The sequence below is a fragment of the Arvicola amphibius genome, chromosome 11, assembly GCF_903992535.2.
Source record: "Arvicola amphibius chromosome 11, mArvAmp1.2, whole genome shotgun sequence".
NCBI lineage: Eukaryota > Metazoa > Chordata > Mammalia > Rodentia > Cricetidae > Arvicola > Arvicola amphibius.
Genome location: NC_052057.2, coordinates 14,569,267 through 14,584,266, shown reverse-complemented (window position 1 = coordinate 14,584,266; position 15,000 = coordinate 14,569,267). Strand labels below are relative to the sequence as shown.

Below are 15,000 nucleotides of genomic sequence, written 5' to 3'. Positions count from 1 at the left end.
TCTCTCTCTCTCTCTCTCTCTCTCTCTCTCTCTCTCTCTCTCTCTCTCTCCCCTCTCTCTCTCTCTCTCTCTCTGTGTGTGTGTGTGTGTGTGTGTGATAAGTAGCTCATTAAGAGTGAAAACTAGTAATTGTGTGTTCAACTTGACTACTGCTGTCACTTTCCATGCCGTGTAGCTTTGGTAAGATACACATATTAAGAAAACTTCTACCTTAGAAAGATTCCAGTTTATTATGGAAGCTGCATTGACACCGAACAAGGCAGGAGCCATTGAGATTCAATGAGAAGCTGGTGTAGTGATTAGGTGGGAAAAGAGGATAGTCTCAAGAAAGGTGCCACCTGTGAAACAGAAAAACGTACGTAGGTGAACTGGGAGGTGATGGTGACGACTTTACTCCCAGCACTCAGGAGACAGAGACTGGTGGATCTCCATGAGTTGGAGGCCAGCCTGGTCTACCAAGTTAGTTCCAGGAAAGTCTCCAAAGCAACAGAGAAATCCTGTCTCAAAACAAAACAAAAACAAAAAGTACTTAGGTGGTAATAATTAAGGCTATTGAATAACAAAGACTGGTAGATTATGTTTGCTTGTGTTTGGTAGTGATCAAAGAGATGTGCCAATGATAATATCTAGTTTTCTGTCAGATGTGCCACTCAAAACACATATTAAAATGTATTATTGCAGCCAGACGTGGTATCACTTGTCTTTAATCCCAGTACTCGGGTGGAAGAGACAGGTGGGTCTCTGTGAGTTTGAGGCCAGCGTGATCTACAGAGTGAGTCCCAGAAAACGTTTTCATCTCTGTCTTACTACAATATATTTGCAGAGCAACTTGACTTTAATCCTTTAGCCTGTGCTGCTTGAAAATCCACTCCTGGCTTCTAACCTCCATTCTTAATGCCCAAAGCAACATGCTAAGAGGAGATGAGCGTCTCTGCTGCCTGGACCTGTCTCTAGCCATTCTCTTCTGCTGCTTCTAGTACCCTTCGCAAAACTGTACATTCCGTGTAGAGATGTAAGGGGCAGTGAAACTCTTCATCTAGTCTCTGATGTCAGCATAATCCTAAGAGGCAAGACATAATTACTGCAAGGTATGAGCAGAGACTAATTATTTCAAATTTTATTATAATCCAAATGTGTGTAGTTGAACTGGAATGCAAAGAAATCTTTTTTTTTCACAAGGGCATTCTCTAGTTATTTGTGTAACTCAGAATTTAAACTGCCTATAGGAGGCCAATACCCTCTTTTATGTGATGCAGGCACTTGCAGTCATGTGTGCATAATCTCTTAAACAGACTCACATGTATATAGCATTTAGATTTATTTTATTTTTAGTTATGTTTGTATATTTGGGTTCAGGTGCCCATGGAAGTCAGGAGAGACTATTGGATTCCCTGGAATACAGGCAATTGTGAGCCAGTTGGTGTGGTTGCTGGGAAGCAACCTAGGATCCTTTCCAAGACCAGTACATACTCTTATCTTCTGAGCAGTCTCTCCAACCTAAAACAAATAGTTAAAAACTTGGTCAGACCTGTAATCATGCTGAAAGTAAAATATTGCTTGATCATAGTAGGAAATTTAAAGTTCACTTGTCATTAATAAACTGATATACATTGCAGTCTTCTAGGAAATCCACTGAGGGGCTGGCTTAGCAGTTAAGAGTACTTACTCGGTATTGTGGAGGATCCAAGTGGTTTAACAAACTCCTTTAACAGTAGTGTCCGTGGATTCTGACACTCTCTTCTAGTCTCTGTGAGGTACTGCATGCATGTGTACGTATAGTCATGCAGCATTTCCATGCAATTAAGACATAGGGCCAGAGGCCTCTGAATTGGAACTTAACTGAATGCTTCTTCCCTGTGCAGCAAAAGATGCCTGGCAAGCGGGCAAGGGGGTGAAACAACCTGCAATACTACTCAGCTAAGATGCCTGTGAACCACAACAACCACACTCTAAATATTTGTCCTCATACCCACAGATAACTGTTGTTCTCACTCCTCATCAGAGGAACTTCTTTTTACAACAGGCAGACACCATTGTAAGAAACCACAAAGAGTTGTAGAGCCCAGTCTTAATAGATGTTTCTACAAAACTATGTGTACACCTAAAGCTCAGGGAACGTTGCAGAAGAAACCGTGGGAATATTTTAGGAGTCAGAGAATCAAGGAGTTTGCTCTGACACTGTGTCTTGTAGTAATGTCAGAAGCTATGCCCATAAAGTCTCACCACCTAAACATGGGCTACACAAAGACAATGACAGGTATGCCAAAATGTCGGGGAGGAAGACAATGAGGCCTTAGCCCTACACAAGAACTATAGGCAAATAAGGACTGCTGAAAGTAGGGGAAATAGTCTTCCCCAGGGAAGAGCACACTAATTGGTTATCCAGTACCAAATGGTCAGCCCTGAAAACACACATACAAGCAACATAATGACCAATCAGGTTATATTTAGTTATATAAGAGAAGGCATTGATATACATATAAGAATGTAAAACAATTAATGAAAAAAGAGGTAATAAGTTTGAAAAAGAAGGTTGTATGGATGGTTCGACAGAGGAAAAGAAAGGAGAAAATAATGTAATTATATCTGTTTAGATGCACACCTTCCTGGACCTGGATGGAGTGGGTTGGATCTTGGACTTCCTGCAGAGCAGGGAACCCTGACTGCTCCTTCAACTGGAAAGGGAGGGGGAGGGGAGCTAATGGAGGGAGAGGAAAATGGGAGGTGGGGAGGAGGCGGAAATCTATAATAATAATAATTAAAAAATTTAAAAAAAACAATAAAAGAAAATAGTTTTTTATTTAAAAAATTGAAAAATAAAAGAAATAATATTTTTTTAAAGTAAACCTTTAGGGGCTGGAGAGATGGCTCAGAGGGTAAGAGCACTGGCTGCTCTTCCAGAGGTCCCGAGTTCAATTCCCAGCAGCCACATGGTGGCTCACAACCATCTGTAATAAGACCTGGTGCCTTCTTTGCTTAATAAATTATTGTATGTTTAATAAATAAAGAAATCTTTTTAAAAAAGTAAACCTTTAAAAAAATCCATATATTTTACATACTTCAACTGATGTCTAAATTGTCTTTGCAACTTGTATAAATATTTAATTTAGTTCTACTGGGAGTTTCTTTTATAGTTAAAAACAAGATATTATGTACATCCTGTCTGATTTTTATTGATATTTTCTCAATATAATAATTATAGATCTTGATATATAGTGAAACTAAGTAGCCTTCTAAAATTATTTATCAATGTTTTTGTTACTTAACCAAGTTCTCAGAAGGGTATACGTGGTAGGTAGACTTTGTGGTTGAACATTTTGATAAGTTTAAAAAGCTAATGTAAATAAATATTGTGTGAATAGTAAAGAATGTTCTTGACATTTTATGAAATAAACCTTTTAAAGGTAATACTAATTTGAAAAAAAATGTTCTCTGTTGGTAGATATTTTCCTCTTTAAAAATAATGTCATTATGAACTTTAGTAAAGATAAATGAAAAATTCCAAGATTTTATAAAGCATTTTCAGGTAAACATAAATTAGAGCAGACAAGGGTTTAGTAGTTATTTAGAACTTTTCTTCTTCTTTTTTTAGGGAATCTGGAAACATCAAAGCTGGATTAGAACATCTGGTAAGCCCTAAATTCCTCTTGAACATTTGCATCGTCTTTGATATCTGCATCCTAAATGAACACTTTTGCATGAGTTTTGAATGCCTTGTAGTGAAAGTCAACCAGTTCCCCAAGGCTCAGCCTACTGGTATTATGCGAAGGCACTTACCTTTTCATTTATTGTACCATTTCGAGGGAATTAAACTTTTTTAAATTAGGGTTTTTTTGATGTAAAGATGAAATAAAATGAATGACAATCCTTGGACTGATGATTGCTTTAATTAGAAGCAAAAATAGGTGTAGAATTTTTGGCATATCTTGATCTGACACAAACAAGCACATGTTTTAAGAAAAACACAATCAAACATTGCTTGTATAAATGTGTATGTTCCAGCAATTTAACAGCTTTGAAAGAAATGCACAGCTTTGTTTTTCCTAATGTCTTTCTTTATGAATAATGCATTGGCTTAAACTATATTTGGTTTTAGTATATAAAATAATTGAGATGCACAATTTTGTTTTGAGCAAGCATTTTTAAAGAACAAATGAAATTTAAACTGATTTAGCATTAAAATCTATCCACTGAATTAAAAAGTTGGAAGGGTCCTTTATAGCAGTTCACTGGGTTGACTGGATAAAGTGTTCACTATAGCATTAAGTAGTTCGTTTAAACAGAGCCTTATAGACTCACGCTCTGGTTTCTGGTCAAATCCAAATGTTGAATAATTAATGGTAGTGATCTTTTGTAAATACAGTCTAAGTACTTTTAAACTTGAGAAGCTTCATTCATATATCATACTCTAGCTTTGTTAACTATTAATGTACTTTTGTTCTGCTTCCACATAAGGAAAACAATGGCAAGAGGCAGCTTTACACTCACTTTTGCTCATTGCCAATTTTGTGGGTGTGTATAATGCATTTTGGTTACTCCCTGCTCACCTGGTAGCTTCATTTTTACTCACAGAAATTTCAGAGTTAGAAAATTTTCTTCAGCAACTGAAGGAACTCAAAAAACCCTAGATCTTTCAGAATATTCCTAAAAAAACTAATTTTTGAGAAAACTATGTACTTAATTAGAAAAGTTTAGCAGTGTTGGAAATAAGTAAATGACATGATTGTCATCTTTGAAAAGTATTCCCAAGCTTCTCTTTATCACTTAATAATTACATAAGTAATTTAGGATATAACATCAGAATAAAATGTTAATTGAAACATCATGCTCCTATATCAATTGGTAGTTTATATCAAAGGATATTTGATACTATACTATCAAATGAACTTTGGTAATTCCCTTTCAATTTGTTATTTAGTTGAATGTTTAGGCCTGTGGATCACTCAGTAGATAAATGCAATACCGCAGGTCCTGTCACCCAAGCTAGACCCCACAGACTCACTTTGTGGAAGGAGAGAGCAGACTCCCGCGTGTTGAAAGAAGTGTCTGTCCCAGCTGGTTCCACAGCTGTTCACTCACAAAGAAATACACAGAGCTCTACATTAGTTATAAACTGGTTGGCCTAGTAGCACAGGCTTTCTTAGTAACTCTTACATCTTACATTAACCCATAATTCTTGTCTGTGTTAACCACATGGCTTGGTACCTTTTATCAATGAGGCATTCTCATCTGGCTTTCTCTGTGACTGGGTGACAACTGCAGACTAATTCTTTCCCTCTTCCCAGAATTTTCCTGTTCTGGTTGCCCCACCTCTACTTCCTGTGTGGCTACTGACTAGTCAGCATTTTTTTTATTTTTCTTTTCAGCATTTTATTAAACCAATAAAAGTGACAAATCTTTAAAGGTACAAGACCATTGTCCCATAGCACCCAAATGTTTTTTTAATTAAAAATAAATCAATATAAAAATAAATAAACCTCTGTATTTAATTTTTCATGTCCCACAGAAAATAATAAATTCAATTTTAAAGTTTAAATTATGTTTTCTATTCTTACTGGCAGGGTGTGTGTTTTAGTGTGTGTGCTGAGGCAAACGTGGAGGTCAGAGGACAGCTTGTCTATAGAGTCGTGTCTCCCTTCCACCTGCATGTGTTTTGGGAAGTTCCCTCAGGTGGTCAGACTGTGCAGCAAGCTCTTTTACTCACTGGCCTGTGTTCATGACTTCTTTATCCTTAGGAATTTTCAATCCATATTGCAAAAATAGATAGATTGTGGTTTGATAGATATAAAATTCATATTTGATATGTAAATATTTGTCAAGGTATTTTTTGAGAGGGATCTTTATGTAGCTTTGAATTCAGGGTCTTTCTGTATCTTTTTCCTGAATGACAAGAACTACCAACAAAAATGGGAAGATGTGCATGTGCATACGCACACATGAACACATACATAAGTACACATGCACACCCACAAAGTTTTTTTAAAAAAAAAGCATAATCATACAATACCTTTAATTCAAATTCAAGCCCCAGAGTTGTTCATTGTCATCTCCCATATTAACTTGTTTTTCTTTGTCAAAATGAGAACCCTGATTTTTTTAAATTGATTTTATTGAGCTTTACATTTTTCTCTGTTCCCCTTCCTTCCTCTCTTCTCCCCTTCAGCCCGCTCTGATGGTTCCCATGCTCCCAATTTACTCAGGAGATTTTTTTCTTTTTCTACTTCCCATGTAGATTATATCTATATATGTCTCTCTTAGGGTCCTCATTGTTGTCTGGGTTCTCTGGGATTGTGATTTGTAGGCTGGATTTCTTTGTTTATGTTTAAGAAACACTTATGAGTGAATACATATGATAATTGTCTTTCTGGGTCTGGGTTACCTCACTCAATATGTTTTCTAGTTCCATCCATTTGCCTGCAAATTTCAAGGTGTCATTTTTTTCCCACTGTGCAGTACTCCATTGTGTGAATGTACCACATTTTTCTTATCCATTCTTTGGTCGAGAGGCATTTAGGTTGTTTCCAGGTTCTGGCTATGACAAACAATGCTGCTCTTGAACATAGTTAAGCACATGTCCTTTTGGTACGATTGAGCATCCTTTGGATATATGTCCAAAAGTTGTATTACTGGGTCTTGACGAAGGTTGTTTCCTAATTTTCTGAGAAATCTCCATACTGGTATTCAAATGGGCTGAATGTTCAACATCCTTAGCCTTCAGAGAAATGCAAATCAAAACAACTCTGAGATTCCATTTTACACCTGTAAGAATGTCCAAGATCAAAAACACCGATGACAACTTATGCTAAAGAGGTTGCTGGATAAAGAGAAGCCTGATTCTTAACATCACTGTGTCTACTCATGTTCTGAATTATATGCTTATACAGTAGTTTCAGAATTATTGAAAAACAAAACTGCTAAAGATAATTTGGTATTTGTGTTCAGTTTTCCGTCATTGAGTATAGTGATCTTATTCATTTGGACTATAGTTGGACTCATTTGTGTTTTTTGCATCTGGCTTAAATGCTTTTGTCTGTTCTTGTTGGTTTTATCATAAATTTGAATATGTATGATAGGAACTTACTTGCAGAGGTCAGAATCATATCGTGGTATTCTCAGAGATGTGTCATTCCCTTTCTCTCTAGCCCCTTCTCTACCCATTCTTAGTCAGTTTTGTTGACTTCTAGTTTATTCTTCCAGTATATATTAAAACAAAGCATGTTCGCGTATAAATGGATACCGGTTCTGTTTCTTTCTTTTTCCCTCCCTCCATCCCTCTTTCCAGATGCTCTCCTCCTCCCCCTCTCTCAGGACAATTTGCTGAATAGTAGAGCCCTTTAAACATTAAGACTGAGAGGTGAGGTTCAGAAAAACACCAACAGCCTCTTTTTATTGGCTTTATTCCTTTTTATATGATGTATTTGATCAAATTTGTTCCACTCTCCCAGTTCCTCCCACATCTTCTCAGCCTTCCCATCCACCAAACTTCCTTCTCTATTTCTCACTCTCAAAAAATAGTCAAAACAACAAAGAAAGATAACAGAAAGTAAAATTGCAAACAAAACTAAAAGTACGCATAAAAACAAAGTATGGAGTTGTATTGATCCACTGCTCCTCATTGTGGGGCCTCCCCCACATTGCAGACATACCCAGTGCCACTGAGCTGAAGAAAACTGATCCCCCTCTCCCAGAAGGTGCTCATTTCAAATAGCCTCATGTTACAGCTGGACTCCTCAATTAACTGAGCAATCTGAGAGAATTTCAGTTTAAGGAAAAGTAATCTTGCAGTAGTCTTTAGATGGGAAGCAAGAGAATCTAGGTACACTGCTGGAAAGTCGTATGAGAAAGTCAAAGGTTAAGATTGCGAAGACTCCTTCCTCCAGGAATGCTGCACTAGTCCATAGAATATTAGAGCTCGTTCATAGAATACAGACGGTGGGACAGAACTAATGGGAGATCACCAACTCCAGTTGGAATGGGACTGATGGATCATGCGACCAAACCCGTCTCTCTGAATGTGGCCAACAGCGGGGGCTGACTGAGAAGCAAAGGACAATGGCTCTGGGCTCTGATTCTTCTGCATGGACGGGCTCTGTGGGAGCCTTCTCAGCTTGGTCGATCACCTTCCTGGACCAGGGGGGAGTTGGGAGGACCCTGGTCTTAGCATAGAGTAGGGAACCCTGATGGCTCCTTGGCCTTGAGAGGGAGGGAGGGGAGGTATGGGTGGAGGGGAGGGGAGGGAAGGGGGAGAAGGAGGGGAGGGAAGGGGGAGGAGGAGGGAAGGAGATGGAAATTTTTAAATATAAAAAAAAATAAACCAAGAGGAAAAAAAAAAAGAATACAGACACTGGAATGCACTGCTTCTATGACCAGACTCTGAGCTGCACTGGTACACCCCAGTCTCCTGAATAAGCTCACTTGCTACATGTTTCCATTTTATTTAAGGCAGATGGAGAGATGGCTCTGCCTTTGTTGGCATTTGCCTTGTTCAAGCCTGATGACCTGAGTTCAATCCCAGGAGCCCCTGTAACGGTGGGTGGAGGAGAGAACCAAGTCCACAGAGACCTCCACATGTGCAGTGACATGTCTGCATACACACTAAATAATAATGAATACTATTTCATTTTTACATATTAAATAAGATTAATTTCATGTGTAATTAAAAAATTTAAAAAGAAAACTTTCAAGACCTGCTAATGAAGCACCAAGTAAAATGACTTTAAAGGGAGAATTCAGAACCTTGTTACAAGGCCATCCTTTTTAAGTTTTGTCTGATCAGACTTCCAAATGATAGTTGTATCTCTGACATACTTTGAAATGAACAGTATCTTTACATGTTCATAAGCTGGGAGCATTGCTGTGGTGAACAGTTAAGAAACATGTTGCAAGGTTTTGTCGTTTAGTCTAAAATATAGACTAAATTTTCCTTTTAAAAAGCCTTATAATGTGTAATATTTTGATATTCTCTCAGTAAATACTGATATAACCACATGGGAACTAAGGAAGGTATGAAATAACTAATTATCTAAAAGTTTTATATGTAAGTGAAAACAGTATTTGTACATTTTAAGCGAACATGGCACAACGTCTTATAAAGGCCAAGAAGACAAAAGCATTTTTAAACACAGTGTAAGTGATATAATTCAAAGGATAAAGTATTTCAAACCTTCCCTTCCTGATTTTGCCTATACTGTATTCTAGGAGTGAAGAGTGTAGCTGGGCAGTCGTGTTTGTGTAGTAGGCGGGAGGCCCTGGCTTGGATCCCTATTACCAAAAACAGAGAAACAAAACCCGTCTCACTTGTTGTAGCTTTGACACTTTAGAAAAGTAAGAAAATTGTTTTCATATCTTTATGTTATCAGTTAATATAGCTGCTTGTTAAAAATAAACCCATTTGTTTCAAGGTAGAAAATTAATGTGGTATATAATAATGAAAACCGTTAAGTGGGTAATTATAAAAATACCCAGATAGGTGTGTGTGTGTGTGTGTGTGTGTGTGTGTGTATTCTTATTTAAGTCCACTTTAACTTAGATACTGATATAATTCCTGAATCTAAATCATGGTTTCAGAATAATTAAAATATGGGAACAAAGAGTACAGGGATAGAATGTGCTTAATCAAGAACCGTGTGTGTTTAGTGAGCAGACACCAGAGTAAAAACATTTACTATAGGACAAGTGCTCAGACACCCACAGATATGAATTACAAAGATCATAAAGAGTCTAATTACACTGTTTCCTCTTGTTAAAAAGCAGCATATCTTCCTCCTGCTCTCCTTGTTTTTTTTTCTATTTGTTCTGGCAGTCACCCATAGTTACAGTATCAGCCCCCCCCCACACACACACACACACTTACCTTCTTTATCTTTTCTGCCTGCCACACGTTTTCATAAATGGTAGTAGAAGTGAGATTCCCCAGCCAGAGAAAATGCTTTATTACTAACAGCACAAAGATAATCTGTGCATAATAGATTCCCTGGAACCTCCAGTTTCAGGGAATGATGTCCTGTGCTCACTGAGTTGTGTGACAGCTCAGGAACTCAAGGTATAAGAATCTTTAAGGAACTGCGAATTTTTGCTCACAAGAATGACAAGCCTGTTACTCTACTTTAGTAACAAAGCTGCCTCTACACCCAGGGGTCCTCTATCAGTATCTTCCAAGACTGTTTAAAAATGTAAAGATAATTCAGAATAAAAGCTGCTGTAGAATACATCAAACTGCTATAGAGAACTGTCTGTCTCTCTGATTAGTCTGACTTTGAATTTGGGGCAGAGTGTGTTTTAGTGCAGTGGGTATCTGTTCTCTCCCTTTGGCTCACTTCCTCAGCCTGCTGAGATGTGCCCTTTCACCCCACTCACTCCTGTGAGACCAGAAGTCCCCTTGATCCCCTGCCCTGTACCTTCCTCCTGCATCCTCACAACTGCGCTAGGACATATATTATCTAGTGCTGCTCTTTCTGTACTAGCATATTGTTTTAGAAACGGTTCTAACGTTAAGTATTTTTTTTTTTTGCTTCAGTTTGCTGTTAGCGCCCTGCTTCTCTCTTGTTTAGAAGAAATTCATATTCTGGTATAGTTCTCACGGAAGACTCCTGACATCTTGCTTATTCCAAGCTGTTTTTCTAGAGTCTTAACATTCGATTGATAATTTAGGTTTCTCTAAATTCCATCTTGCGTTACATTAACTCTTAAGAATATGATTCTATTAATACCTTGTTTTATACTTTCTTCTTGATGTCTCTTCTACCAGCCTTTTTTGTATAATTATTTTATTCATTTGTTTATTTTTGCCTTGAGATATTGTCATTTTTCTTTGTCCTTTAAAGTCCTAGTTTGCTCAAATAAGCCTAAAAGTTCATTGTTTCCTTGTGAGTACAAACTAAACTTTGTCATGCGTGGACTTAAGTTTTATTATTTTGTGAAATTAATGTTTGGTATTATATTATTAAATATTGGCTCTGTTCCATAGCTTTGCTCTCTCCAGATCTAGCTAAACACTAAAAGTAGACTTTTAACTCATTTTCTATTTTCTCATTGTATGTGTCTGTGTCTCTCTGTGTGTGCTCTAACCTCTTACTTGTCTTTGCCTTTAGTCACAATCATTTCTCATTTTACTCAATCTTTTATTGAATTTTCATTCAAATTTATTATTCTTTGTACATACTGTACTACACTATTTCTGAAATCTTCCTTTTTGGTTTTTATATTTTAAATATCATATGAAGATTTCTTTAGGTATTTATCGAAGTATTATGCTTTGGGATTATTTTCTGGTACAAAATTTTTAAGCTATAAAATATTTTGATTTATGTTATCTGTTTACTTCTTAAAGAAGTTTTATAGGGGAATGATTTTATGTATTCATTTTTAATTTCGACACTTTGTAGACATGCTTTCTAGATCAAGGATGGCCTTTCTGCAGCACAGTGATGGGCAGGCCCTTTAATAGATGGTAGTGGACAGAGGGAGGGGAGAAGGTGGTCAGCTGTCGTCTGTACTGTAAATAGCTTTTTACTGCTTTTTACTGCCCTATATTCAGCTTCTGTAGTTTTTCTTGTAGAAGCCTTGCTCCCTCTGCTGCCTCTTCTGGTCCCACTTACTTCCAAGCCCCATCTTCTAAGAAACATGTTTTCAGTATTTTGACCTTTTCTGGTTGGACTTTCTCCCACTGTCCTCCAGCCCCAGAAATTAATTTGTGATTAGGGCTATGATTTAAATTTAGTACTACTTTTAGTGATGAAAAGTAGCCTGAGGACATTTTTACTTCAGAAAGAGAAATAAATAATTTATAAGAGAAAATTTTACAAACCACTTTTTAGAAAACTGTGGTGCTGTGTTCAAATACAGGGCCTTGTATGAGCTCAGCACATACTAACAGGTGCTCTATTACTGAACAGCAAGTGCAACCTTGGATAGCCCTTGAGTTTTCAGTAATCATCCTGCAGGTATTCTGCTGGAGTCAGCAGCAGAACTGAACATATAGTATCTCAAAGACCCCAATAACCATACTAAAACACATAATAGAAAATGAGTTAAAAGTCTACTTTTAGTGTTTAGCTAGATCTTTTAATGACACTAAGGAAATAATGCATCTATCTGATGAAGCATAGCATAGAGATAAACGACTATCTAGCACTGACTCAGGTTTGTCTTTTAGTGTGTCTCTCTGCAGGCTTAGAGGAGGGAGTGAACAGTGATAATGTTGCTTCTGCCTTGTTTGGGAATTAATGATCTTCCAGTGTTGTAGAGGGTTGACGCTGATAAGTTCTTGTCCTATTAAGTTATTTTTTCTTCTAGTTTATAGTTTAAATTTCTGTAGTATAAGTCGGGCCCTCATTGAACTCCTCAATTGAAGTGTTTACTCTCCACAGAGTTTTTAATGTAGCCCCATAATTGTTACTGATGTGAACATGCATTTTTATTATATCTATTATGGAAAGGTCCAGGTGGTAAAACTTGCCATTTGATTACAATATACCCATTACTGTAATCTAGGCAAACTGAATATGGAGTGATACCCATTCCTCTTGGTAGAGGGAAATACTAACAAACAACCATGTTGAAAAGTTGTCACTGCTTAAAAGGAAAGCTAGTATTTTTAGTTTTTGTTACCTAAAAGAAGCCCTGATGTACTAGTACACTGGAGTGGCCAATAAAGCATGGTGTCTGTACCGGGTCTCTTGCTCTCTTTTCTGAGAAGGCACCTAAACAAATGGGCATGGGTCCCAGTTACCTGGGAATCCTATTTAAGTGCAGATTCTGGTTTTCAGGGTCTAGAAATGGACCTGAGGTGATGCATTTCAGGAAATCTGAAGTGAAGCCAGTGTTGTTCTAAGAACCACTAGGAAAAAATATAAACCAAAAAGTTCAGTCTAGAATTGCAAGGAAATGTTTCTGGATCAGGTGAAGAATCTGAACTCAGGGTCTACAGCGTATGAGTAGTAGGTAAGTGGTTCATGGACCTAGGGAGGTGGACATTGCACAGATATAGAGGGCAAAACATTCTCCTTACGCTGCAGGAGCACTTCAGGGACTGATTGCCTTTGGGTTTTGTTTCTCCTTTACTGTGTATTGAATTGAATTGAATTATATTTTCAGGACTATAGCTGCATGCTAGTACTAATAATATAGTATTCAACATAGGACAATTAAAATAAGTGATAATAAATCTTTTGATGAGAGAATTATAAGAATTTACAGCTTTAAGTGAGATTTGCTTTCTATTAATAGTTGAATGGCAAAAGAACTCTGGAGCCATGCCTGTGGGTTTCATCTCCCCACAGAGGTCTCATTTGTGTTTCTTACATTGTATAACATTCGAAAGTGATGACCTACTTGTCTTTGTGGTCAAACAACACAGTCTGGACGTTTTGAGTGTTGAAAAGCAACTATCATTAATAGCTTGTTTAGTCCATCAGTGGTTTGTAAGACTATGCTGCTGTCTGCCAGCAATGTAGATAAGTCCTGTGCTATTATATACTCATCAATAATGCTACCAAGTCCTAATGAAAGCCCTTCCCTCTATTTTAGGGTGTTTTATATAGAACTTATGAACCAAACTGCTGTATTTTAGTTATCAGTATAACAATTGCCTTTAACACAAACATAATCATAGTCTATACATTTGATATATTTTAGTATTAACTTAACCTATCAAATGAACATGAAAACATGAAACTGATTTTCCACTATTCTGAAAAGTACCTTTCATAACTGAACAAATGAATTAGAAAATACGGTTACTTCAGATGTGCCAGTGCTGTGTATGCGCTGTTTGGTGTCATACAATGCTGTGTATGCGCTGTCTGATGTCATATAATGCTGTGTATGCGCTGTCTGATGTCATATAATGCTGTGTATGCGCTGTCTGATGTCATATAATGCTGTGTGTGCGCTGTCTGATGTCATATAATGCTGTGTATGCGCTGTCTGATGTCATATAATGCTGTGTGTGCGCTGTCTGATGTCATATAATGCTGTGTGTGCGCTGTCTGATGTCATATAATGCTGTGTGTGCGCTGTCTGATGTCATATAATGCTGTGTGTGCGCTGTCTGATGTCATATAATGCTGTGTATGCTCTGTCTGATGTCATATAATGCTGTGTATGCGCTGTCTGATGTCATATAATGCTGTGTATGCGCTGTCTGATGTCATATAATGCTGTGTATGCGCTGTCTGGTGTCATATAATGCTGTGTATGCGCTGTCTGGTGTCATATAATGCTGTGTATGCACTGTCTGGTGTCATATAATGCTGTGTATGCGCTGTCTGGTGTCATATAATGCTGTGTATGCGCTGTTTGATGTCATATAATGCTGTGTACGCGCTGTCTGATGTCATACAATGCTGGTTAAAGTATTTATTGTCGCATCACTGTTTAAGGTTCTCAACCTGTCATGACCCCTTTGAGGAAGAACAATCCTTTCACAGGGTTAGCCTGAGTCGATCAGAAAACACAGATGTTTACATTATGGTTCATAACAGTATCAAAATTAGAGTTATGAAGTAGCAATGAATATAATCTTATGGCTAGGGACCACCACAGCAAGAGGAGCTGTGTTAAAGGGCCGCAGCCTTAGGAAGGCTGAGCACCACCGCTTTCGGGGCTTCCCTGATCTACCAGTGCTTCAGTTTTCTTACCTAAGCCTGTATTTAGTGGATGCTCAGGAGAAAAACGCAGGTAGAAATACATACTTTCCTCAAACTGTAATCATAAAATGAAACCACGTGATGTTTTCTTCACGGAAGACCTTCATTTTAACAGAAAAGGGTCTTCATGAATGTTTGCAAATTAAAGCAATTTGACGTGGATTCAGGGTTAATTTCATATTACTGTCATGATTTCTTAGACTGCTTATAAGTCTTAAACATGAGAACGAGCACAAATTCTAGTCAGAAATACTGCCTTGCCTAGTGGTTCATTTTTTTTGGATCTATTTTGATCAGTTGCAACTTTGTTGCATGTTAAAATAAACAATTAATAACTATTATCCAGTCTTCC

At 37.5% G+C, this 15,000-nt stretch overlaps 1 protein-coding gene across 1 annotated transcript in view; it reads left to right on the top strand.

The window, feature by feature from the left end:
* Positions 1 to 15,000, top strand: part of Rsrc1 (arginine and serine rich coiled-coil 1) — a 288,071-nt gene that overhangs the window by 132,552 nt on the left and 140,519 nt on the right. Inside the window, exon 5 of the mRNA XM_038348299.2 lies at positions 3,593 to 3,629. Coding sequence (XP_038204227.1) covers positions 3,593 to 3,629 — 37 coding nt within the window. The remainder of the gene's footprint in view (positions 1 to 3,592; positions 3,630 to 15,000) is intronic.